Source organism: Nymphalis io, chromosome 23 (assembly GCF_905147045.1).
Source record: "Nymphalis io chromosome 23, ilAglIoxx1.1, whole genome shotgun sequence".
NCBI classification, from domain to species: Eukaryota; Metazoa; Arthropoda; class Insecta; order Lepidoptera; family Nymphalidae; genus Nymphalis; species Nymphalis io.
The window spans coordinates 3,324,985-3,352,718 of NC_065910.1; the positions used below are offsets into that span (position 1 = coordinate 3,324,985).

Genomic DNA, 27,734 nt, shown 5'->3' on the forward strand with positions numbered 1-27,734 from the left:
TTCTGATTATTTTTAATGGAAATAGGTATTTTTTGTATTATTGTAACATTTTTTTTTATTACAGTCGTGTCTAATTGAATTCATATAGCATTACTTAATTTAATGTAGACATTGCAGTGATATTATATAAACTAATATTGAGAGAAATAGTATAGTACTTGGTTTATTGTCGATTAGTTTGAGCTTTCATGCCTTATAGGTATTATTTTTGCATTAGAAATGTATTAAATTATAAAAAAAAATTATATAATTCGCTATAAATAAAATATATATATAATATTTGCGTCCATCTTCAGTTTTAAATTAAAATGTGCTCCTGTAAACAGCCCTTTAAAAGTAATCATTAACAAATCCTATTTTCATTGTTTATATGAGCACTGAAAATATTTATCAGCGTTTGAAATTCTATTTAAAAACCTTTTTCTTTTGTAATGTGTAAGGTCGAGTAATATTTTTGTATTATTTAATGTGTGGTTCGAAAATCTATCTTTTGTGTTTGAAAATACACTACGTATTACTCGATCAGTATAACAGTGATGTAAAATGCTTTATTATTAGCATTGCGAAGTAGCTAATTAAATATTTGTTGTTATGTAATTATTTTTTATACGAAATATTGATAAACGTTGCATTTTTGAGTAGAATATAAATTTTATGTTTGCCTAACGGTAATGCTGTTTTATTTTGTTTCATTCTAACTTCCATATAGTTATCTACACTTGGCCAAAACGTAATCAGTAACGATGAACGATTACAATGTGTAATCATCAATCACGATTACAGGTGAACTTTGATTGATTCTGAAGAGGGCACGCGGAATTGCTCTGGAGTACTTACTTGATTCACTTTACTTTTTTCAATACTTTCGTTGATTACAAATCGTTTTATTAACCATTAATCTGATTACATTTTGCCCAAGACTGTTGTTGTCATTGCTAGCTAAATTGCCTGATCGCTGATCCACTTAAAATACAGAACCTCAAAACTGGAATATTCTTTGCAATGGACTACCTCGTCTCCATCAATATCTAATAAATAAAAATGAATGTTTGTTCTTTGTGTTCCTAAACTGTTTGTCGGAATGTGAAAAAAACCCTGGTTAGTTGATATAGCCTGCGAAAGTTTCTGGCACAAATAAACAAGATTTTTTTTTTGTATGTTTGCATTTCAATAAAATCGTTTCATATACTTTCATTCTACCCGTGCAAATACGGAACGGGTTGCTAGATTCTAATTGAAAAATATATATTTTAAATAATAATTAATATATTTCAAAGCGACATTATTTATTAAAGAAACAAAAAGTACTAATTCGTTTTGTAACATTTTTATTTTAAGACATCGATTACACAGTGAATGACTAGAATGGATTATTATATTCAATAAAAGTTCTGATTCATATAAGTTATGATCTCTTCATTGCCGAACTTGATGACTTTATCAGAGACGTTGCCCAGCTCGCAGTACCTGGAATACCGTGACCCTAGAAGAGTCAATGACAGTAAAAACGTCACCGGTGCTTGATTATTACTTAACAGATCGCATATACACATTACTAAAACATCTCTAGTTAAATCTGTGTTATATGTGATCGTATCAATTACATTTGAAATAACATCAGAAATTTTAGCATTCAAGCTAGAATAATAAATATTTTTCTCCTTAAGACAATTTATGAATGAGATGAGCGCATCACTAAAACCAGCAGCTATTTCATTTGTGTTTAAGTGTTCATAGGTTTGTTCGCCATTTGCGTCGATCTTCATAGGACCAACAACTTTCTTAGAAATTATCGTTACGTTGTAGTGCCAATATAGCAAATATATTTCATTCATTGGCATCGATTTTAGAATAAGATTCATAATGTTCTCCAAAATGGGGACCGTCTGTGTTTTATTTGTGATATTACATGAATATTTTAATATTTTTTGCAAAATCTCCATTAAAAATCGATTCGTTGTGAATTTAATATCGTAGTTCCCCTTCAGTTCAATGCATTTCTTTATAATAATTGATGCCAGGTCCCAGCTTCTATCCATTTCTTTTTCATCATTAAAATTGACAATATATTTAACGGCAAGGATCCATTTCTCGTAAATAAGTGTATTGCGTCCCCATGTGTTGTCATACATTTCTACATTTTGTTTAAATGTAGTAGGCTCAACAATCTTATCTAATATGTTAATGCGACAGAACTCCTTGTTTACGCAATGGATATGCTCCCCTATTTCTCTTACGACCATAATTTTTCTATCGATGTTCTTCGATTTTTGTTCTGAAAATTTTTCAATCGCCGTCCAAGCCGTTTCTAGATAATCACCTTTCAAAGACTCCGGCAAATAACAACTCACAAGGCTAAATACGTCGTCGTCATCATCTTCGTTTAAATCTATAGTACAGGATTTGAATACTTCATAGAGATTGAGTTGCAAATCTTCATCCATTGTATTTATATAGTCGAATAGAGATTTGTAAAGGATTTTTCGCAAAGACACATTTTTTGTCTTCTTCCATACATCCATAATCAAGTTCTTCAAATCTTCAGAAGTGAAGCATCGGAAGGCGAGTCTTAAGCCATGCTTTTGTACCGACACTGGTGCATCAAGAATGGCAGAAATAAATTCTATACAGCACTGTTTCGGTAGATGTGCTACATAAGAGTTCAACATCGGCAAGCAGAAGCTCAAGTAATCTCCCTTTATGAATTGCAATATAACTGGTAAAGGTACCGGTGGCCTCGAGTAATACGCAAAGCGACAAATACCTTCTTGAATCAACAAAACTTTTCGGTTAATCGTGTCGTGCGCTACTTTCGAATCGATTGGTTTATATTTAGTCATAAACTTGATTTTGTAATCATTGTCCGCAATATGAAATATACCATTAATAAGAGTAAAAGTAAGGTTACGATTGTTTGATATATCTTTCCGTGACAAATATGCTTCAAAGATACTTATACAGTTTTTTGCGAGATCATTTGAAAAATATATTCGCAGTTTTTTCATCAATTGGTTCAAATTACTGCAGATCCAGCTAGTAGAAAGTTTTTCTATTGCTCCTGGTAGAGTATTTAGAAACTCTGTAGTATCTTGTTTTAATAAGCGAATTAATGATACAGGTGTTATGCAAGGTGTGTCCTCAGAGGGTTCCTTAAACAAATCTCTATCCTTGTAATTATCCCATTCAAGTTGTACATATTTAAAAATTGCATCAGGACAATCATCCTTTGTCAAATTAAAAAATGACAAAAGATCTAAAAAGGAACCGACAATGTTATTTATCTGATCTCTAGTCTCATTCTTATATTCTCTCCCCTCCAATCTTCTAATTTTCTCACAAAACAATTCTTTGAAAAAGTCAATAACAAGTTTGGATTGTTCCTCGTTTAAAAACCTGAAGTGTGGTTTGAAATATTGTTCTATTTCATATAAATGAATGCCATCAATATGAAAGTTTGAAGGTATTTCTTTGTTATGTATTACATAATAAATTATAGCAAGTGCTTTGTTAGAACTCATATAATCTCCTGTGAAATTGTTCATACTGCTGAGAATTTTATTAATATAATTCCAACATGCCTCATTGACATTAAATATATTGTGCAAATCAATGATTTTATTCAAGAAATCTTGTTTATTGAAATCTATCTCATTTACATGTCTTTCATAGTAATATTGAGTCAGTTTCTTCAAGTCGCGCTGATTCCTAACTGAAGAAACTAATACTTTGACAATTTCAGCTCTTTTTGTTCTATCAACAGTTTTGTTTACATATTTTTTTATACCATTGTATGCCAGATCATAACTGATAAACTGATACCAAAGGTAATCTTCACCAGAACCAAACAGTTCCTTCTCTTCTTCTAAATGTTTTAATGCCCATAATTCCCTTTCATCAATTGTTAACAACTTATAATACTTTTTTTCATAGAAGTTTTTACTCATTTCAAAATCTTTATCAGGATATTTTTCCATGAAAATTTGTCTTAAGAAACTGTAAATTTCATTGAACGGTAATAAGTTCAGTATGCTTTTATATGTTTCATAATAATCCATATACCAGAAATATTTCACATCATCTGGTAACAAAGCAACGGCATACAGTTTTGCATCTTCAACAGAACTATATTTCACTATAGTTTTCATGTGTAGGTTTTTTACATATAGAGATGGATTTCTCAGAACTCTTTCTTTATGCTTTGTCATTATTTGCTTAGAAAGGCGCTGTCCTAACTTGGGTTCATTGTAACGGTCTTGGTGACCGTACTCTTCGAATAAATTTAAATATTTTTCATTCGAAACAGAATACAAGTAACGAAAATAAATAATTTCATCTTTTGTGAACATTTGCTGACTTCTTAATTGTTTTAAATATTTTTCAATGAGATTAAACGAATTACCAAAAAATACTTGCATGTCCAACTTTGAGTCAATTTTAATTTTGTTCTCTATGTAGTCATATTTGTGTGTTTCAGATGTAAAAATAAGGAATTTTAATGCATAATCTTCTAGTTTAACACTCACACAATATTTGTAGAAATCAAGCATTCTTTCTTCATTCCTGACATGAGATGATATAGCAGATAGCATTTTCTTTTTCATCTTAAATGACATTGATGGAAATACATTATGATGCAAATAATCTGGATTAATTATCTCAGAGTAATTATCTCCATACAGCCATTCGCACTTCAATGCTCTTGAAATGTATAATGAGTCTCCACATTTAATCGTTTCTATAATGTAATCAATATTTTTGTATTTCGAAGCAACATCAATTTTAAACAATCTATCAACATCAGATTTTTCTTCGGTGGATCGAATTATTTCAAAATCAACTTCTTTGGATATTGCTTCATTAACATGTTTATTCAATTCTCGTTGACGTTCTGGCAAATTGGTTCCGATTATATCCAACATATTGATGATTTTTTTCTGAAAAAAATTTTTACTTAAATCAGTTAATTATAGAAAATATACTTATAAACTAGGAAAAGATTTTTTATTTTATTAAAAGTGATTTAAATTTATTTCTGAATTATTATGGTTGTATTGTATATAAGACAATTTAAATAATTTTTAAAACCATTTACATATAATATATAACACAATTATTATATATATTTAAATATAATTGATATTTATATCAATATTATCATTTTGCATCATATTTATATTACATAGAAACAGATATAGATATCATTAATTTGTTACATAAAAATATTAACAGAAAAATATATTTATTCAGAATGTCAATTTGAGGGTTATAACAACATATTTTTCAACATATTGATGATTTTTATCTAAAACAAATTTTTACTTAAATCAGTTAATTATAAGAAAATATACTTATAAACTAGGTAAGATTTTTTATTTTATTAAGTGATTTAAATTTATTTCTTAATTATTATGGTTGTATTGTAGATAAGACAATTTATATTGATAATTTTTAAAACCATTTAGCTTTAAATGGATATTGTTTTAAATTTTGATCACAGTAAGAGATTTGAATTATTTTTTACGTGACCTGCAAGTCGCTGTCTCGAAGTCTGGACACAGACTACAATTTATAAAAGCTGAACCCTTTGCGGCCATTGCAAAAATGATAATATCGATTTTATCGAAAATAACAAGGCGAAAAAATTGATGTTTATAAATAAAAACTGAATCCTGTAGAACCTTTTCCGGTACACTCATTAAACTCCTTAACGCTAGAATGATATAAATATTTCTTATAACTAATAACAAATACCTGTTTTGCAGAATTCCAGCTTCTCCCTCTTTAAGGGTCCAACGGGCGGGGCATTGAAATAGGCAAAGAAAGTTTACAATAACACTCAATAGATGACGTTGTACCAGATTTCTGTTAAATGTTGAGCTAAGTAGTAGTATTTCATATTCAACTCATAATAAAAACCATTACCCCAAACAAATCACTGCCAAACGTAGCTACAGGGTATTAACTATTATCTGAAATTGACACATGTGTTTACCAATTGGGATTTACAAATTTAGTTATCAAAATAAATTAAAAATAGCGTGAAAGCGGATGTCTTAATAATTTATCCCTCTAATTCTGATTTACTCTGCCAAAGTGCCGAGTTGATACTCGGTTTAGTTAGCCGTTCCTTTAAATTCCACAATTTCCACATCCTAGGTCTAGCAGCGCGGCAGCGCTATCTATGTATATATTTTCAGGGACACTTTTTATACACTAAGATACTTCTCCTTACCTTACACTTATACTTTATTTTTATTTGATTCTTCCCCGTGTACTATGTTTATTTTAGTATACTCAGGTGAGGTTTTCTTGCGGTACAAAGATTTGTATGAAAGTACTATCTATCAAGCGTCGAGTAAATATACTTTTAACGCTATAACACAATAATTATATATATTTAAATGTGATTGATATTTATATCAATATTATCATTTTGCATCTTATTTATATCACATAGAAACGTATTTACAGATATCATTAATTTGTTACATAAAAATATTAACAGAAAAATATATTTATTCAGAATGTCATTTTGAGGGACTTAAAAAAATAATTTTTTTTTTGGAGCTTTTTAAAAAATATAATTATTTTCGTTTATATAACTATTCTGCCGTTTATTCGCAACTTAAAAGTTCTTTTGCAACATTATGATTGCCATACTCACCACAAAAATTCCCTTTTGCGTCACCTATATGGCGTTATAGAAAAGACAGTCTCTCTCTCTTTAGGTTTTTTGTTGATGCATGGAAGGTAATATTAAATTCATGAATAAAAATTCTCCGATGGGTAACATTAATTACTACAGATTTAATATGGGTTTTGCCATTATTCACATATTCACGATGATATTCAACAAAAGATAGCCCACCGTTAAATAAGTAAAATTTAATTTCATTACATTATTATTTTAGGTAAGGTATTTTCAATTTAGTACTTATTTTTTAATTCGGACTTGTGCTTTTAAGCCATGTAAAATTCCATCTTCTTGATTGGTTTGATTGGAACGCGTGGTTCAGCAGTGCCATTCTGTAAGTACTTCATGACCTTTGAAATGTTGACAACCGATTTATGGTATTATATTATTTTGATGCGTGTATTCTTGAAAAATTATAATTATCATGGTCAATGTCGCATATCACTTGCTGACATTTCACGACCGTATTCTGCAGTGAGGTTCGTGTTTGTTCTAATTAATATATTGAATAGCCTTGCTCACCAAATAGTGATTTGGGGTCCTTTGATTATAATACCCGAGAACAGTGTATTACTGTGCCCATTATTATGTACATTTTGACCGTTAGAGACCTTTGTTAAAATATAAGCCTTTGTTAAAGTATAAACACAATTTAATACAAAATATGTCAGATATTTTCAGTGTACCCAGCGATAGCGTTTTATCCCTCGATGCGGTACACCTATAGTTTCACGAAAATAGGTTGAAATCTGTTTTTCAGATAAAAATGGATATAGATTAAATAGGAATTTTTAAATAAAGAGTTTTTTATCATGTAATAGAATTATAGAAATGTTTTACCATCCAATGTTTCGATAGAATATGGAGTGACACTCATAAGGTACTATAAAATTTGTAACTACTTTTTAACAGATGTTTTTTACGGCTTTTTCGGCTATTTTCTGTATGAGTACACAAGATTCGTTTTTAAGTATAATTATATTTAAAAAGGACAAATTTATTTAATAGAATATTTTCTTTCTTTATAATAATTAATAACATAACATTCATTATATTAAATAATATAATTTTATATATATATATAGTGATTTATACTTACGTATTTCAATTACTTCCTCTAAAATAATTTATAAGCTGTTTGTGTTTCGAATACAATTTATGGTTTAATTTTATTATGAATATATTAAGCAATATTATGAATACTGATAAAAAAATAAGCTGACTTGAAGGCACCTCTGCAACAGTCTACGGCAACAGTTTAGAAGCACAGGAAACAGATTAATGAATAAATTTCAACATTTAACTTCAACAACGGATGTCTGTAAAGCATATTTTGATTTATATTAAGTAGGATTTGGTGGTAGAATTTTAAGCGCCACGCCTGCCCGCGTTTATTGGGAAAGCTGTTTTTGTTGATGGGAAAAAATATCCATACTTAAATAATTAAAAGGAAAAAAAATGATTTTATATAACATGATACTTATATTTTTAAATATTTTATTATAGGCTTAACAAAGTGCTCTGTCTTAATTTATACCACTGTCATCCATACGTCTCGAATATTGTAAGGATCACAATTTTAGTGATGTTTTGCCGTTTTAGCGACTCTGTTGTTTATCTTACTAAACATTCCTTAAATCTACATATTTATAGGTTAAATGTGTAGCTAGACATCTTTTTTATGTCAGCGGGTAAAGAAATTCTTAATTTATATTAATTACTTTTAGTTGTACTCCTATCATAAACTTATATATAAAAGCTTAAGCAATGTCTTCGTTATAAGAAAAATATATATATTTTTTTAAGACAATCATAGATTTGATAACTTGAGATCCGTTCTTTATTTAGTCTGGGCGGCTTTGTCGATTTGACAGCATAGCATAGACAGATATTGCACTGTATATCTATAGAAAATGGCGGTTGTTGTATTAGGAAATACATTTGATTAATAATGTTTCTGTATTTAATTGTACGCAAATAGAGTTGTATAAAGTTCTGAGTATGTAATATCTAATATAACGATAACATGTATCATGTAATTAGTATAAATTTCTTTTGAAAATAGCCAAATATAACAGCATTATAAAACGCGGTTTTTCTGAGTACGTATTTTAAAATATATGTGTAAATAAATTGTTTATTTATAAAAAGATTTTCGTTAAAAAAGTTGCTTAGTGAATGTATTGTACTGACCAGATTTGTGCTTAAATTAACTTAGTTTATTATCACGTGTGTGTGATATTGAAAGTGATGTGTTGATTGTTATTCTCCATCACAACAATGGGAGAGACCGAAGAATTCAATACTTTAGCATTCGAAAAGAAGCTAACACAGCTTAAAGATACGCAGGAGAGTATTCAATCATTATCTGGATGGTGTCTAAAGCAAAGACTTCATCATAAAAAGATTGTTTCTAGTTGGTTAAACGTTTTAAAAAGAGTGAAGGTGGAACAGCGGCTCGTCTTATTTTATTTAGCGAATGATGTTATACAGTACAGTAAGAGGAAGAACTACGAGTTTGTTGAGAGTTGGGGTCTTAATTTACAAAAAGCGACACCTTTAGTCAGGTAAGCTTAAATTATAACAATATAAACAAAAAGTATGATTGGTAATGTTACAAATCATATTTGTATGTGTGTTTCAAAGATTTAGGGACTTTATTTCCTGTAAATTAGAATTAAAATATTAAACTAAAAATAACTACATTTTTTTAGAGATGAAAAAGTGAGATCGAAGATTTTACGGATATTTAAAATCTGGGAACAAAGATCGGTATATGATGATGAGTTTCTCTCAGACCTCACTGGTTTGCTCAGCGCTGGAGCGATTAAAAAGACTGATGATGATCCATTGGATTTTCAAGTAAGTTGAATTCATGGACCTAGTTTCCTTATGTGTTGTAGTTGAATTTGCTTATATTTGTAGTGTTAGAAATATATATTTATAAAATTTAATACATTTGGTATAAAATACTTTTAGTAAAACTATCTTGAACTAATAAGACATGTATTATCTAGTAACTGAAAATATATGTTTTTTAACCAAAAATGTTTATACTAGAGGTATAAGCAGGCATATGACTAAAATGCTAATCCTTATTTCCTAAAAAATCACTAATTCTAATATCATTTTAGTTATATGCCTGTTTATACTTCTAGTATAAACATTTTTGATTAATAACCTTTTGAACCTAAAATTTTGCTTAATAAAATTTTCAAATAAATACAAATGTTTAATGAATTAATATTAAAATATAAATTAATATTAAAATTTCAAATTATAAATTAGTCTTATATGATTAAATAATCATATGTGTAAATTGTTTCCAACAAACTTTAGAGATGGTGAATTTAGCTTAGATTAATATAAAATTGTTGTGAAATGGTGATCACAAAATCTTTGTTTTCAAAAACTCTTGTGACTTCTAAAATCATAAACTATTTATATATATCATTAAATTCTTTAAAGTAGTAATAACATTATAAGAACCATGGAAATGTATTTAGATGACTCAAAAATGTATTTTATTCCTTTCAGCCACAGCAGCTTGTGAATAAAATAAAGCAGTGTACTGTTCTAGAAGCAGATACAAAGGTTAAATTAAAATACATTCATGAAAATCATTTAGAACTATCAGATGCGGATGCGCTGTGCGCTAGTTTAAAAGGTGAGAATATTTCTGTATTTATTATTAACTGGTAACAATATAATATGGAAGTTTAGGTAACAAATGTATTTTGTATGGTAATGTCTAAGATTTATGAGATTTTCTAATTATATATAAGAAATTGTATAAACTGTCTCCGAACAACAGTATAGTTTGCATTTAAAGTATTCTTATTAATTAAAAATATTGTTTAAATAGTATCTTGAAAAATTAATTTATAAAATTCGAAATATAATACAACCATAATAACTAAGGATGGGACTATTGTAGAATATAATAATTGCATTAAAGTGTAGGCAATTGCACAAGAGATATTATAGGGCAAAGATATAACAGCTTAGCGTGACTGTGAATGTAATTAACATCTGCAATTTATCTGTATGTGACTCTCATGCAGTCACTCTCACAATACTTTTTTTTTATAGTATAGGTTGGCGGACGAGCATATGGGCTACCTGATGGTAAGTGGTCACCGACGCCCATAGATATATGCATTGTAAGAAATCTTAACCATTGCTTACATCACCAATGCACCATTAACCTTGGGAATTAAGATGTTATGTCCGTTGTGCCTGTAATTACACTGGCTCACTGGCTTGCACAAGGCCCTACCACCAATGAAACTAGTGTACATGGGTTACTTGATAGTATCTGTGGAACTTCCTGTATAACCATTCCTCAAACCATTATTGCACTGAAACTCTTGAGATTTAAGATGTTTTAAAAATTTCATTGATTATATAATTGTGACTGCACCAATTATTCTCCTTCATGTTTTCTTCATCATACATGACATTGGCGAAATAATCTGTTGGCACAACAAATTGTCATAAGCAGATAGTTAGAATTGATTTTGGTGGTTGAATAAGCAATGAGTAGTTAGTACCTTGAAAGGCATGCCCAACAAGCAATCAGGGATAAATAGAAATTCTTAATTTGTTCCACAGAAAGGAGTCATAAGGATGATGTAGAAAAAGAGTTAAATGAAGGTATATCTTGTGTTGAGCGTTATACACAGGCATTACAGAGAGAGATTGTCGCCCGTGAAGCATTGTTAGCTTTACTCACTTCAGCAAATCAATATTATTCAACCCAGAGAGGTGAAGTTAAAGTTGTCGCATATGTAAGTTTCCTTTTATATACTTTTCATTATAATTATTATTATATTATTCAACAAAAATAAATGTGAATTAGACATTTAGTTTTCTTAATGTTTAAAATTGGAATAACAATTTACGATAATTATAGATATTTCTAATATGATTTGATACAATTAGTCGTTAATCATATTGTTTAATAATTATTTGCAATTTTTGCATCAATCTAAATTTATTTACAGTGTATAATATGCTAATATCCATTCTCATCATGTTATGATACAATTTTACCTTAAAATACACTTATGCAATCTCATTCTCATTGTTATTTGTTTAGGCATATTAAAGATTCATATTTGTGATTTCGTAATATTATTATAGTTAACATTGTCATCTGTCGAAATACGGTTATTCGTTTAAAAATATTTTATTATTACAATTCCATTTGTATTGGTATTCTCTCATGTGGTGACATTGGCTTATAAAAAAAAAACAAAAATAGTATATACAAATAAAACATTGCAATATGCATTTTCTACCAGGCTTACAAAAACTTTGGAGCAAGAGTGAGAGCATTAAAACGGAAACTTGATGAGTTAGTACCAACGTTACCAAGTGCAGCGCCTTCACCCCCACAGCATGATGAGGATGTTCCTTCCCCGGGTCCTGATGAAGACCTGGATTTACCAGCTCCAGTCGAGACTGGAGAAGATGAGGGTATTTATTTGACTAAATTATTTCTTGTATGTGTGGAAACTGAATTCTATTTTACTTTAACTGTTTAGTTCTTGCTGCTGTTATAATTACTAACTTATTTTAAACATGTTTTTATCAATTTTTAAGTAAATATTATATACTGTACAACTTAATTTACATATATATTACTATTTCCTATAAGAAAATTAATAATATAAATATTTACTTTGTATAAGTAATGTAATAATGCAATGAGCGTCGTCAAGCGAGATGTAAGGTTGTATCACAGGTTTGATCCTGATCCTTTTGTGTTATTATCGTCCCTAATCCTAACACAAGCTTTACGCTTAAATGGAGGGGTAAACAAGAATACTAGTAATTCCATAAAAAAAGGCATTGCTATTATTGTTAAAAAAAAGAAGCATTATGTATGTGTTGCCATTTTTTTTCTATAAATTCGCTTGCTTGGCAATAAAGCAGCTTCTTAAAATCTTGTATCTTCTTTGTATTTATTAAAAATTATTTATTTCAGTATCATATAATATAGACCGGACATTCAACACATCTTTGTCAGCCGATGGTTCGTTGTACAACCTTGGTCTATCATCTTTCCTCACATCAGACAATCCTATGGCAATATTCAATGATACAGCCGAATTGGATATTAGCGGTGAGTTTTATATTTTAATCAATTAATTATTTTAATTTTTTTTTTATAGTATAGGAAGGCGGACGAGCATATGGACTACCTGATGGTAAGTGGTCACCAACGCCCTTAGACATTGGCATTGTAAGAAATGTCAACCATCGCTTACATATCCAATGCGCCACCAACCTTGGGAACTAAGATTTTGTGTCCCTTGTGCCTGTAATTACACTGGCTCACTCACCCTTCAAACCGGAACACAACAATACCAAGTACTGCTGTTTTGCGGTAGAATATCTGATGAGTAGGTGGTACCTACCCAGACGAGCTTGCACAAAACCCTACCAAAACCTTTCTTTAGTTGTAACAATATAATGTGTAATGCTGAGTTTAGGTGGGGTATCGTTCAGAGACAAAATTAAAATAATTGTTTAAGTTATTAAAATCTCAGTGAACGGATATAATTAATGCTAAATTCTGGTAATGATATACATTCTTTGAGTTTAAAATATGGATACAATTTTTGTTTGTGTATATTATATTGTATTTTCATATTGGTGTATATAGGAACCGCATTCTTTCTATTAACATTTATAATAAATGACGTTTGCTATCGGTTCTATGTTTATAGTATCCGGTCTGTATTAAAAAAAATATTTTAAGTAAGTTGCTAATTATTTAGTTTAGAGATGAAGTTATAATTTAAATGCAGAATGGTTGTAATTTTTTTTTTTTACGTGCGTATTCTATTCTCCAAAAGAGTGTTAACAATTTACAGCCAAAAAAATTGAGGTAATCAACTCGCGATCGTCTGAAAACCAAGATTTCAATTTAGGAGAAATATTGAAGAACTTTGAAACTCCTGATAATAATTCAACTTCATCCGAAAATAATTCAGGTACGGTCGCGAATAGAAAATATAGCTTCGATAGCCTTACAGCATGTATGAAATATTTCATATGTTCGAATTTGTACAAGTATTTTTCACATATATAAATAATAATAAAACAAAATACGTCTGTCAGTAATCCCCGTGTGTACATTAAAAAAAAAGGAAAAAAAAAAAAAAATAAGACATTCAAAATCTCTGCCAGTTTTTGCCTTTTCTGATAGCTTTGCCATTATAGTAAGTTTGTTATAGTATCGTTCACCATAGCATTGTTGTTTTTGCTTGTATTAATTTTTTAACCTATTTTTTTTTATTTTGCCAATTTTTTTAATAACTAGGACAGCATATGCCTTAAAAGTAGGCTTTCAAATTATTTAACGAACATAAAATTATATGTAAAAATATATAAGTCAGATCGCTATGAGAATGGAACAGAATGTTATCAAAGTATATTAGTTCTCGAGCGAAGTAGCGTTAGCAAAGAATTTCTGAAAAATATTTATTTACAACTCTGGCAAAGCCAAAAAAGTAATAAGGTTATAGATTGAGAAATTTATCTAGGTGTGTGAGTGTGTATGTAGTATGTGTGTGTGTGTTCACCTGCAAGATTTTTTTCGTGTGTTTGACTTTTCAAAATGTCATCACTAAATCTGTCAGAACTGCTAATAGCTCTAGCAGTGTCTGGTATTCAAAGTGGTTGGGACGCACTCGGCGGACTATGTGCGTTGCTCGCCCAACACCCTCCTTTTACTTATTATTATAATCTAATAATAATTTTAATCACTAAATTAATCCAATAACAAAATATCTCTAAAATATTGCAGTAGCAAATCACGAGCAAATATCCACACTAAGAAACATGTAACAATGTCTCGCGAGTCATCGAGGCGAGATTGCCGACCGTGCGTGTCTCACTATTAAAAGGTCGCATCGCATTTTGATTACGCGCGGCCTGTACGCATTGCTATTTTAATAATACCGAAAATCTATATCATTTATCTGTACTGCATTTAAGTATTTCATATATATATATACATATATTTTATAGTAAAGGAAGGCGGACGAGCATATGGGCCACCTGATGGTAAGTGGTCACCAACGCCCTTAGACATTGGCAGTGTAAGAAATGTTAACCATCGCTTACATCACCAATGCGCCACCAACTTTGGGAACTAAGATGTTTTGTCCCTTGTGCCTGTAATTACACTGGCTCACTCACCCTTCAAACCGGAACAACAATACCAAGTACTGTTGTTTTGCGGTAGAATATCTGATGAGTGGGTGGTACCTACCCAGACGAGCTTGCACAAAGCTCTACCACCAGTAATTTGTTCAGTACAGTACAGTAACAGCCTGTTAATGTAACACTGCTGGGCTAAGGCCTCCTCTCCCTTTTGAGGAGAAGGTTTTGGAGCTTATTCCACCACGCTGCTCCAATGCGGGTTGGTAGAATACACATGTGGCATAATTTCAATGAAATTAGACACATGCAGATTTCCTCACGATGTTTTCCTTCACCGTCAAGCACGAGATGAATTACAAACACAAATTAAGCACATGAAAATTCAGTGGTGCTTGCCCGGGTTTGAACCCACGATCATAGGTTAAGATTCACGCGTTCTAACCACTAGGCCATCTCGGCTTATTTACAGCCAAAAAAATATTTGTTCAATAATCCATAATATTATAATCTACACCTGATTCCAATAGCAGAAATAGTCAAGATAAATACAACAGCTTTGACCTCGAACTGACGTGACATTATTGGTCGAGTAAATAATCTGTGTGCGTGTGTGTGTGTGTGTGTGTGAAGTTTTTGTAGTGTGTAATAAAGCAGAGCTATTTGTAAATTGCATGGAATATGTAAATTTTCGTAAAAGTTTGTTTGTCTTTACTCCTTTGGACATTCTATATAATGAATGAATTAATCAATGTAGTGTGTTTAATACATTATTGTTTTTTTTTCTCATTACTTTTACCAGGTACATTAGTTCAAGAAATATATGATCACAAAATAAAATTTTGCCAATGTTTATTTAGAGGGTAACACGACAGTGTTACCATCGTACCGCTAAATTGAATGATTCAATGGAAATATTTCAATTCAAATAGACGTATAATTAGTATTTTAGAAGGAATGATTACTGATCAGTGCCTAACGTTTTTAGCATTTAATTGTCGTAGTTATCATGTGATCTCCCATTAATTGTAATATTTCTAAAATGTACAGTTAGCTTAGATTTTATTTTCTCTAGATTTAAAAATTAGCAGTTCGATTATGTAAGCATGTAGATGATATTTTTTCTTATGTTCCGTTAATGCTATAATAGTATAATCTGGTTTAGTATGTCGTAAACTGGATTAGAGTCACGTTTAGAGTTATGATATACCAACGGTCTGGAGGCGCATTAGCTATAGAATAGCCTTCCGGAAACAGCATAATTACCAGTATTGCTTTAAGCAAGCCCACCTAGGTAGATAAGCCCCACTTACCATTTATGCTACCGTCAAGCAGCAGTGTATTGCAACCATGTATTGCTGTGTTCCAGTTTCAAATGGTGAGCGAAGTGTAGTCCATTCGCGTTAAGAAAATAGTGAGTCATCGTAGTCAACCAGTCTAGCGCCGCCCCCTGACCAATCAGGTCGCATAAAATTATAAAGTCAAGTTCACAATTACCAGTTGAAGGCAGACTTTCGTACGAAACAGTTGTGTTCTTTGTGCGTTAGCTACAATAAATTTTAAAAATAACAACTTACCTATTCGTAAGAATAGAAGTGGGTCGATATAATTAATAGCGTCGAAAGACGAGTAATTTACATTAAAAAAAAAAAAACAAATAAAAACACGTTATTAGGTCCTTACATATGAAATTAGCGTTTTGTACGGGAGGAATATGAAGTCAATTTTTTTCGTAAAATATATTTAATTATTCAAAGTATGCACTGTTTGAAGGCGGTTGAAACTCTTTGAAGGCGGTTTGGACTGCCGCATCGGAGTTGATTTTTTCTTCCTTGTAAGAAGTTGTCCACATCCGGAAAAAATGGTATTCTGTTGGAGCAAGGTCCGAGGAGTACGGTGGATGTCGCAGACATTCCAATTGTAGCTCATCTAACTTTGTGGTTGTTTGTTGTGCAGTGTGTGGTCTTGTGTTGTCACGAAACAGCACTTTGGGTCTCCAGGGTTCAGCCATTGCGACGAGCGCTTTCGATTATCGTACAGTATCGACTTTTCATCACAAGTAATGATTCGATTTAAAATATCTTCATTATTGTATCGGTTGAGCAAAGTAACACAGCAGTCGACGCGTGTTTGCAAGTTCGATTCACTCAATTCATGAGGTACCCATCAAAAAAATGATGAATAACTGTTTTCAAAACTCAAATGTACCAGCTAAATAATTTTATAAATTTGAATTTGGAATTCTTAACCAAAGAGGAGATATTTCAGATCAAAGTGGTCAGTACGACAAAACGCTAATTTCATATGTAAGGACCTATAATTAGGAAAAAAAAATAACACACTAAAATCGTTCATGAAAAAAAAAACTCGGTTATGCATTCGCAGAACAAAATTCTTTAATAATAAATACAAATAAGATTTAAGTGATACTGATTAAATATATTATTAATGACTTTATTTTAGTTGATTTTTATTCATTAAACTTTGCGCTGTGAATAAACCTTTTCCTGCAGTTGCACTTGATGTCTCATTATTTTCTTTAAGCGAATGGACTATAGTGGAATTTCTAGTGGTACAATGTACATACAATCTTCGGAGTTTTAATTTAAAGCGTCTAGAGTGTATAAGGAGACGCTTGAGCAAAGGATATTCACCATCAGGTTCTCCTCTGGCTTTATAAAATAATCTAAATGACTCAATTTTTTTTTAATACTTACGTTTCGTATAATAACATCGCCCGATGTACACGCCTTATGATTTAAGGCAAGCTACATACTAGGTTATACGTTTTGTTTACATAGTGTACTCAACGCTTGTTATATCAATGTCATTCAGCACAATATTTGGAGATTCATCTCAACATGTGAATAGTCGAGATGGCCTAGTGGTTAGAACGAGTGAATCTTAACTGATAATCGTGGGTTCAAACCGGGCAAGCACCACTGAATTTTCACGTGCTCAATTTGTGTTTATAATTCATCTCGTGCTTGACGGCGAAGGAAAAAATCGTGAGGAAACCTGCATGTGTCTAATTTCATTGAAATTATGCCATATTTGTATTCTACCAACCCGCAGCGTGGTGTAATAAGCTCCAAGCTTTCTCCTCAAAAGGGAGAGGAGGCCTTAGCCCAGCAGTGGGATATTAGCAGACTGTCACTGTTACTATGTGTCTAGTTTATGAAAGATTATATCTATTACGTCATAAAAGAAAATGTAGGTTCGGATTCTGATTAGTTTAAACTAGCTTATATTTATTATATACTTTTAAACATAAATCACAATAAATATTTAGCGTATCGGTTTTGTTTCAGCTGCCAGTGCGAATATTTCTCAGAAGTCGCAAGATGCCTTGCCCGGTCTAGATCTCCTGACTCCGGACAGTACTGGCAATCCCGCACCTCCGACATCGTTTTACGGAACCATGGAGACCATCACTAGTAAGTATCCTTTATTATCCTCGAAATTCATTGGTGGTGGCTGGTCTGAATACATAGGTACCACTAACTTACCAGTTATTTTATCGTGAAACAGAAATTATGTGTTGCTATAAAAAAATTAAAATATTTCATGATAATGATTTCATGAGTATTTTTGTACCGTCAGTAAAAAAATTCCTTTTTTTCTTAAATTACAAAAGGTAAAAACTAAACAAAAAAGAAGTCATTATTAATATTCGTAAATTTTATTTATCAATATCAGAATGCTTTAGGTACAAATATATACGATTGGGAAGTCTCCCTTGGTAAAACCTTGGTTGGAATTCCACCGTTAACAAAAAAATTTAGTTTTGCAAATACCGGTCACTATTGTACGAGTTTTGTGTTTTGAGAGTAATTATAATAGATAAGTTATATGCTAAGATTGTTTCGAAGGCCTATTAATTCAAGACTGGGGAATTATTAGTCCTTTAAATATATTTTATTCCGCTGCCGCCGCCGCAAGTTCGAGAAGTTTCTTCAAGATGGCGCGAAACCATTGTCGTCGTTGATTGGTCAAACGACATCCCAATCGTATAAGGGAGAAAGTATAAAACATATATATTTTGTTATAAGTTGGAAATAGTTAATGCGTATTCACTGTAATTAGTGTTGCAAGTATTATAAATTAAACAATATAGTTTAAAAGTAAAAGTATAGTGACATCTTGTAAATATCCCACTGCTGGGCTGAGTTTATCTCTCTCTCCTTTTAAGTACAAGGCTTAGAGCAAATTCTAACACGAGACGAGACTAGAGAACACAAATTAAGCATTTGAAAATTTAGTGGTTCTTGCCTATGCCTATTCTATGGTTAAAATTTCTGTTCTAACCATTCGGTTCTAAATATTGTGAGATATATTTATATTGATTATATATATATATATATATATATATATATATATATATATATATATATATAAATAATACATGAATAATCAATCAATGCTGTTACAAAATTACCGTTTCATTTAAAATTATAAATGATTACATGCCCACGGTCTTGTCATGTAAATTTTCCACTGTTCTGTCAAGTCCTTTTTAGGAGGAGAGTAAACATATCCCAGCATGCTGCTCCAATGAGGGTCGGCGGTTGGTATTAGATGAACAATTCTTGTATTCATATATATTTTGTGTATTTCGAAAACAGCTTCAGGGTCTGACTCAATTTTTGTATTTACACAAGGAACCAAGTTCAGTCGCCCATATACTAACTATAATATATATAACTAGCCCATATACTAACTTAATATATGTATATATATTCAATATCATCATATCAGCCGAAAGACGTCCACTGCTGAACAAAGGCCTCCCCCAAGGATTCCCACGTTGGCCGGTCTTGCGCTGCCCGCATCCAATGATGAACATGATTATATTTAATATCGGAATTAATAATTAGTTTCAGATGAGCCGGAGCAGCCATACTTACCAGAAGCTCTGACGAACACCCAGTGGAATAACCCGACCTGGACTGTTCCTGCGGTCAGTATTTAATGCAAACGTTTATTTATTTATAATAGCACATTTACAACATACATACAAAGCATTGAAAAGATTAGTTTATAAAACAATAAAAGTATATCTAATATGCATGTCAATTGCAAGTGTACATAGCACTTCCAGATTCATCTAATCAAATTCAAATTAAAAGTAACAAAAAATCATCAGTAATTATTTAAAAAAAAATGTCAAAATTAAATAATAAATAATGTCATTGTTATAACAAAAAAATCAATCGGCGAAATCATAATTAAAAATTATAAAAAGTATTAATTAAAACTAATCATGCATTTTATAATAATTAAGTAACTTATTTCAAAAGATTGAGGGAGAGTCACAAAAAATGTCAATGGCCGGAATTGATTTAACGATATTGTTATATTCATTACACAACCGTACTACGTTTAAAAAATATTTGCCTGAAAATTATATTAGTCGAAGCTGCTTAAGGATGATAAAACAGCAATAGACATAATTAATCACAATAAATCAACTGAAAGATTTCTGTTAGTATAGTAATAATGTCCTCCAGACCGATTTCGGCCACGGCGGGCAATTTCAAGAGAGATTAGCCAACTATGCAGGAGATATTTCAGTAGCACAAGTGTGTGCGCAAAACACAGGTGCATTCTCTATTCCCTAACTCTCATAATCCGATGGAACGGCTATCCGACACGACCGGAAAGAGTTCTGGTGCAGGACCAACGGCTTTACGTGCTTTCCGAGGCACGGGAGTGAACACACTTCCTAAAACTTCAAGACTCCGGGCTGCTACTGAGAATTTCCTGACAGAAAAATCCAATAACTTTTTATTGGTCCGACCTGGGAATTGAACCCAGGACCTCCGGGTCTGCGGCCTTGCATCGAGCCACTGGACCAACGAAGCAGTCGTTTTTATTAGTATAGTTGTAGTACAGTAGATGTGAACTATAGTTGTTTCTGTATATTCATCAGCTGTTTGTTTGCTCTGAACTACACTTCTGTACGATGCCAAACAGTTTAAATATATAGAACAACACTTCTGTACGATGCCAAACAGTTTAAATATATAGAACTACACTTCTGTACGATGCCAAACAGTTTAAATATATAGAACTACACTTCTGTACGATGCCAAACAGTTTAAATATATAGAACTACACTTCTGTACGATGCCAAACAGTTTAAATATATAGAACTACACTTCTGTACGATGCCAAACAGTTTAAATATATAGAACACTAGTTTTCGTGTTTACGGGTCGAGACGGCCCAGTGAGAGTGAGGTAAGAGCGCGTGAATCTTCTGATGAACGTGGGTTCAAACGCGGGCAAGCACCACTGAACTTTCATGTGCTTAATTTCCGTTTATAATTCATCTCGTTCTTTTCGGTGGAGGAAAACATCGTGAGGAAACCCGTGTCTAATTTCATCGAAATTCTGCCACGTGTGTATTCCACCAATACGCATTGGAGCAGCGTGGTGGAATAAGCTCCAAACATTCTCCTCAAAAAGGGAGAGAAGGCCTCAGCCCAGCAGTGGGACATTTACAGGCTGTTACTTACGTTTTCGCCTTCGCCTAAGGGGAGGAGGACTATATGCCTTTCTAGTACCGCTGAGAATGTCTATACAAAATTTAATGATGATCGATTTAGTAGTTAAGACGTATAAGTGTAACAAACATAAGTGTTAACGGGATCTTCCAAAATCCTGTTAAACTGAAAATTTCTTCATAGAAACTTTTTATTGACGCGATCGACCTTGCAATCGGCAGTCTTTTAAACCAACTGCCTCGTTGGTCTAGTGGCTTGATATAAGGCCGCAGACCCGGAGGTCCTGGGTTCAATTCCCTGGTCGGGCCAGTAAAAAGTTATTGGGTATTCTGGAAGTTGGAAGTGTGTACACACCCGTGCCTCGGAAAGCACGTGAAGCCGTTGGTCCTGCGCCTAAACTCTTTCCGGTCGTGTCGGAGTGCCGTCCCATCGGATTATGAAAATTAGGGAATAGAGAGTGCATCTGTGTTTGCGCACACACTTGTGCACTATAATATCTCCTGCGTAGTTGGCTAATCTCTCTTGAGATTGGCCGCCGTGGCCGAAATCGGTCTGGAGGACATTAGTATTAGTATTTAAACAGACTACTAGATTAAAACAACGTCACAGTTAATCCATATTAATGTTAATATAATTTGACAGGACCTGCCGCCAGCTGATGTCGACCACCGCGGGATATTGCCGCCACCGCCACCGCCACCGATACTTCCGTTATTGGGACGTGAGTAAAACTTATAATATAGTTAAATATATTTTTTCCTTGGGGTTAAATTTTGATTCGTACTAAATTTTATCAAAATCGGTTCAGTGGCTTAACTGTGAAAGCGTAATAGACAGTCAGACTATTATATATATATAATATTTTAATACATAAGTATTAATATTATATTTTGTAAATTTTTTTTAAAAGCCTCTACACGGAAGGACTTGGTAATCTTGGGTACGTATGTTATTGTTTGTTTACTCACTCACTACGAAATTTTTGTAATTTATTCGATAGCGTTGGCTTTAACTGCGATCTGTGTGGAATTCTGATTTTTCTTATAGACGGCGCTGTTTTCCTTAACGCCAACGGTATCGAATCCTTAACGATAGACGGCACGATATAATTTCGGGACTTTTGTCCCACACAGGACAGCTTCATTGTCCCTTTTACATTTTTATAACATTAATAATTTATTGCTATCCATTGTATCTGTTATATATCTATTGTAATAATAATAAAAAAGTATCAGTGTACATATATGTAAATGTATGTATACATTGGTAGACGTAGACGACGTAGACCACCGTCTGCTGCCCGGCCTGCCGCCGCCGCCCGTGCCCGTCGCCCACCACGCCGCCCACGCCGCCCACGCCGCCCACCACGGTACGCACACACACACACACACACACACACACACACACACACACACTTCTGTACGTGTGCTTCCACATTGACGGCCTAGACGGGCACGCAGTATCAAACATATGAAACCGCCGTTAGCGTTCACAGAGTAGTGATTAAGGCGCCCAGCGCGTTCCTATCGCGCGATACGGTCGCACTGCGGGCATAGACAACTAGCGACCTAATGCGCGGGTGACACGGAACAATTTAGCGGTTCAACGGCTCGATCGTCGCTGTAACCACTATCGGGTGTAATTATCTATATAAATATGTATTTACAAAAGTATATGTAGTATATCAGTTGTCTGGTTTCCATAATACAAACTCAGTACACGACAAGCTTAATTTGGGATCAGATGGCCGTGTGTGAAAAATGTCCCAGGATATTATTATTATTACTTTCGACAAAGTTCCATCCCATTTTCATGTCGTGCAGTATTGAACACACGATATATATATATACTGAATTATTTTATTACGTACTATTGAATTAGTTTTATATACAAATGAACAAGAATGAAATAAACACTGTAGCAACTAATAGGTATGCGAATGTATGCAAATACATAATCGTGACGTCATCAGCGTTTAAGTAATATTATTACAATTAATAACCGACGATTCTAAACTTAGATAATTTTGTGATACGCGATTTTGTTATTGGTGAATGGTGTGGTACAAATAGGTAAAATTCTAAATAAAGGTATTATTTTTCAGATGTCGATCACAGAAATTTAATATCGTTAACGCACCAGACTGCAACGCCTCAGCCTGTTGCTAGACCGCAAATCGTTGACCAAGTAAGTTTAGAAAGAGAGATATAGTGTGACAGAGAAAGATATATATATATATGGATAGAGACAGCGTCTAAGGAAAAGTGAGAAATATCTCACGATTTATAAAATATATTAAAGAAGAAGACATATAAATATAGCTGAGTTTTTGGATTTGTAAATAAATAATTTTAAAAGAAATAATACTGTTTTATAAACGTGTTGAAAAGAGATGTTGAATTCGTAGAAAAAAATATAACTACATTTTGGAATTCGTAATATATGAGACCTATTTACAAAGAAATAGGAATTCGTTAGCATTCCGCCGAATATACTTACCAATATTCCGCGATAAATTTCAGCCTTTCAATAATGGATCTGTCCCCATATATTATTAAGTCTGCTAATGAAATATGATAACACCTTGTTAGGTGTAAATTACTTTATGGATATATTTATCATACAACTTCTGAAAAAAATATAATTTTCTATTGCCACCAAGCAGGTTACAATTACTTTATAAAAATAATCTTATTGGTAAAGCCTATGACTCTGTTACTGAATATACGTCTGACAAAAATGCGTGGATAGAATGATTGCTAAATCTCGTACAGGAACTAAGTATATACGATAATTGATACAAAATTGTATTTTTATAAAAAATAAAAGAGTTTCTTGCCAGTACTTCTTGGTAGAATCTACATTCTGAACCGGTTGTAGCGCTTGACAGTTCATAAGAACTTTTAAAAGTCGATTTGATTTTGATATCATCGCTCTTCAATGTTTCGTCTGTACCTCCGTTAAGCACTAGACTATAGTATTTTATTTTATTTAATTCCGTAACGCGTATTTATAATGATTTTGTGTAATTCTGAATTGCGATTATTATTAATCTTGGTAACTGTTTCTATGATTAATTTTAACAAAACGGTTGATAATTTTTAATGCATGTGTATATCAATAGATGTTTACTCCAAATTTTACCGAGTTTTGCGTTACTGTACGAGATTAGGGCACCTGTAGTTAAGCGGTGATATTTTTAAGTGGATAGGGATTGGAGGGGAGCTGGAGTTCTAGCTGAATGTCGTGCCCTGGAGAGTTATATGTACAGCAGTTCACGAATATGGGATGACGATGATGGTGACTGCGTTTACTGCTGAGACCTCGTGTAGCGTGATGTTAGATATGGTCTATAAAATTTCACAGTAAATAAGCTATTAATGCAAACACTTTTCTTCATATCGTTCCGTGGACATCACAATGTCTACTGCGCATTAAATATTGATAGTTGTAGATAGTAACTATGGGAAAGTCAATGTTACACAACACATGTGTAGTATGTTACACATGTGTAGCGCTGGCATTAATTTAATTGATATTTTACCTTTTGTTTTTGTTTACCGTAGAATCTTTTTCTGTAAAAAAACGTTGTATGTTGTTTTTACTGCAGGGTGAAAATAAATAGGCCTCGTATGTGTTTAATAATATTAATATATTTAGCTATATTTATATTATAATTAATTCAATTATATGTTCAAAATAAGATATATATTGGCTACTATCGAAGACAAAGAAGGTAAGGCTTTGTGCAAGCTCGTCTGGTTAGGTACCACCCACTCATCAGATATTCTATCGCAAAACAGCAATACTTGATATTGTTGTGTTCCGGTTTGAAGGGTGATTGAGCCAGTGTAATTACAGGCACAAGGGACATAAAATCTTAGTTCCCTTGGTTGGTGGCGCATTGGCTATAAGCGATGGTTGGCAATACAATGCCAATGTCTAAGGGCGTTTGGTGACCACTTACCATCACTTGCCCATATGCTCGTCCGCCTTCCTATTCTATAAAAAAAGGTTTAAATGTATAGGAGGACATTTCATTTATGAAATGTTGACTAGTACCCAAAAGTACCACCATTTTTGGTACTGTCACGTGATACATTTTTTTTAAATAATTTGTGGTTGTCAATTCCTTTAGGATTATAGAGTTCCACCGATGGTGCCGCCAACGGACATTGTCGAGAGTGTTGACATGGATCTCTCTGAAGATGAGGAGCAACGTAAGCCATATCGTTATATTTTAATATTTACAATCCCGTTGAATGATATACGTTCGAGGTTGTACGTTATCCCTTGTTGATAATTTTTTATATCTAAATAATTATTTATTAATAAATATCAAAAGTTTTTTTTTTACATAAAAAAATAATGTATAAAATATATCCTAAAATCTATAGAAGTTTATTAAAATCATTATTTTATCGAAATAAAGACGAGAAACCAAAAATAATATATTTTTAAACTAAATATATTTTTTCAGAAACTATATAATATCATTCGTGATACATTGGCAATATGAATAATTTAGGAAATTTCATTTGAATTTCAGAAGGCATGTATCCGACACAGCAAATCCAGAACGAGAATCGACGCAACAGCTTCAACAACAATAAAGTTTTAGTCGGAGGCGACATCGAGAAAGCGAGCCACGTAGACAATAATCACATAAACCTTGTACAAATGCACACTAACACAGTAAACGCTAGGAATAACGATGGCGCTCATAGCTCTCCCATAGTCACTCCGCTATCAAATCCATTCGATAACATGCCATCCGGCCTTAAGTTCAATATGCCGCCAACCTACCAGAATTTAACGCCGAATTACAAAAAGCCGGCGAGTTTCGATGAAATTAGAGAGGAGATTTCTAAAGATAGTGTATACGATGATGACTTGAGGAACAGAAATTTGGAAATACCAGTCGACCGAAGGAACTCTTCGCCGTCGGAATACGAAGATTTTACTAAAGACGGCGAATGGCAAGCTGGACCTAGGCCGTTCATGAATCAAAGGTTTCCTAGGAATTGGGGACCCCGGACTAACTTTAGACCACAGAGCTACAGTCCCCAGTTTTGGCCTAGAAACGGTCCCAGGCCAGCCAATAGATGGATGGGACCTAGACCGCAAAGATTTTGGTGATCCCGTGTTAGTGGTAGTGTAAAAGAGTTCTTATTTATAGTGACAGAAGCCTCTATTTTGACTGTAAGATTAGTATAGGGTCTTAAATCATTTATGTATATTACCGGCTAAGTTTCATTTGGTCGAGTTGTAGAGGAAAAAATTTTGGCTTGTTTTTATTTCAGAGTTATTATGCACATTATTAAAATTAAAATATAAGTATGCCGTATTTTGTTTTTATTACAAGCGGTTTGTGAATTTGTCTTATCAATGATTATAGTTCGTTATTTTTTTTTAAGTACCCAACTACACTAAACTAGTGTCTTTGAAAATAATTTTTGTTCATTTTATCGATTTGTAAGACATATCATTTATATAAACAGGTTTGTGTTTAATTTAAAAAATGTCGATTTAGGTGTGGCTTACGTTATTTACCAAAAAAATGCGCGACCCTGATCCAAAAACGGTGCCCTTTTATATCGTTTTAAAATTGTCTGTCTTAAATTACGAGATGGAACTTGCAACATTTAAATAAATTATGAAAAGTCTAAAATATTACGTTTTTGTCATAAAATACGTTCAATACAAATTTTCAGGATTCATATAAATATTTATTAAGCCTTTACGGCTGAGCGTAAGTAGGCCTTCGTGTCTCTTGATTGTTTAAATAATTCGAGAGTTCTATAAAATTTTATTATCTGTAGTTTAGTATTAATAAATAAAATTTAATATTAAACGTCAATACGCCGTAACGTTGTTAATATGAATGACTATACATATATATAATATACGTAATTATATTTTTTTCCTTTGACCTTTTAAATGCCGATGTACGTTCGTGAAGTAATAAATTTTATTACTGTATATACATACTTTTTAATATATCTCTTTTAAATTGTCTATGATCGATAAAAAAACGGTTTTATATTAATTTTAAGCATTATGCACAATGCATTGGTAACAACGGACACTATGAAATTGTTATTTAGTTTTATCATAGATTTTGAAATAAATTAGATTGTTTATACGTCGCCCTTAAATCTATTCGTCAGTATATAAGGGTGTATTTATCCAATATACATAATGAAATAAAATATAATTATATTTTAAAGTTATCTATATTTATAACTATTATCTACTATTTCTTAAATGGTTTTGTTAAACAATAGTCACCTTGATCTAGACTTTGAAGAATTTAAATATAAATATGTCTAGAAATAGTTATTTCAGACAGTAGAC

The 27,734-nt window shown here is 32.3% G+C and overlaps 2 protein-coding genes across 4 annotated transcripts; one reads left to right on the forward strand and one right to left on the reverse strand.

Annotated features, from left to right (window-relative positions):
* Positions 1–1,311: 1,311 nt before the first annotated feature.
* Positions 1,312–6,406, reverse strand: LOC126777618 (uncharacterized). The gene is made up of 3 exons (XM_050500700.1): positions 6,233–6,406; positions 5,752–5,969; positions 1,312–4,934 (listed from the first exon to the last, which is right to left on the reverse strand). The coding sequence occupies exon 3, from the start codon at positions 4,917–4,919 to the stop codon at positions 1,380–1,382; it is 3,540 nt and encodes a 1,179-aa protein (XP_050356657.1). The 5' UTR covers positions 4,920–4,934; positions 5,752–5,969; positions 6,233–6,406; the 3' UTR covers positions 1,312–1,379.
* A 2,202-nt stretch (positions 6,407–8,608) lies between these two features.
* Positions 8,609–26,968, forward strand: LOC126777627 (regulation of nuclear pre-mRNA domain-containing protein 2). Of its 3 annotated transcripts, none has more exons than XM_050500726.1 (14): positions 8,609–9,261; positions 9,409–9,556; positions 10,232–10,361; positions 11,309–11,484; positions 12,001–12,175; positions 12,687–12,824; positions 13,579–13,698; positions 18,181–18,306; positions 19,747–19,829; positions 22,020–22,098; positions 22,648–22,746; positions 23,482–23,564; positions 25,516–25,597; positions 25,927–26,968. In XM_050500726.1, exons 1-14 carry the CDS (start codon positions 8,975–8,977, stop codon positions 26,514–26,516), a joined length of 2,316 nt encoding a protein of 771 aa, XP_050356683.1. In that variant the 5' UTR covers positions 8,609–8,974; the 3' UTR covers positions 26,517–26,968. The 3 variants fall into 3 exon arrangements, with proteins under 3 accessions (XP_050356683.1, XP_050356684.1, XP_050356685.1); XM_050500727.1 differs by having other exon boundaries at positions 25,930–26,968; XM_050500728.1 differs by lacking the exon at positions 13,579–13,698 and having other exon boundaries at positions 25,927–26,966.
* Positions 26,969–27,734: the final 766 nt, after the last annotated feature.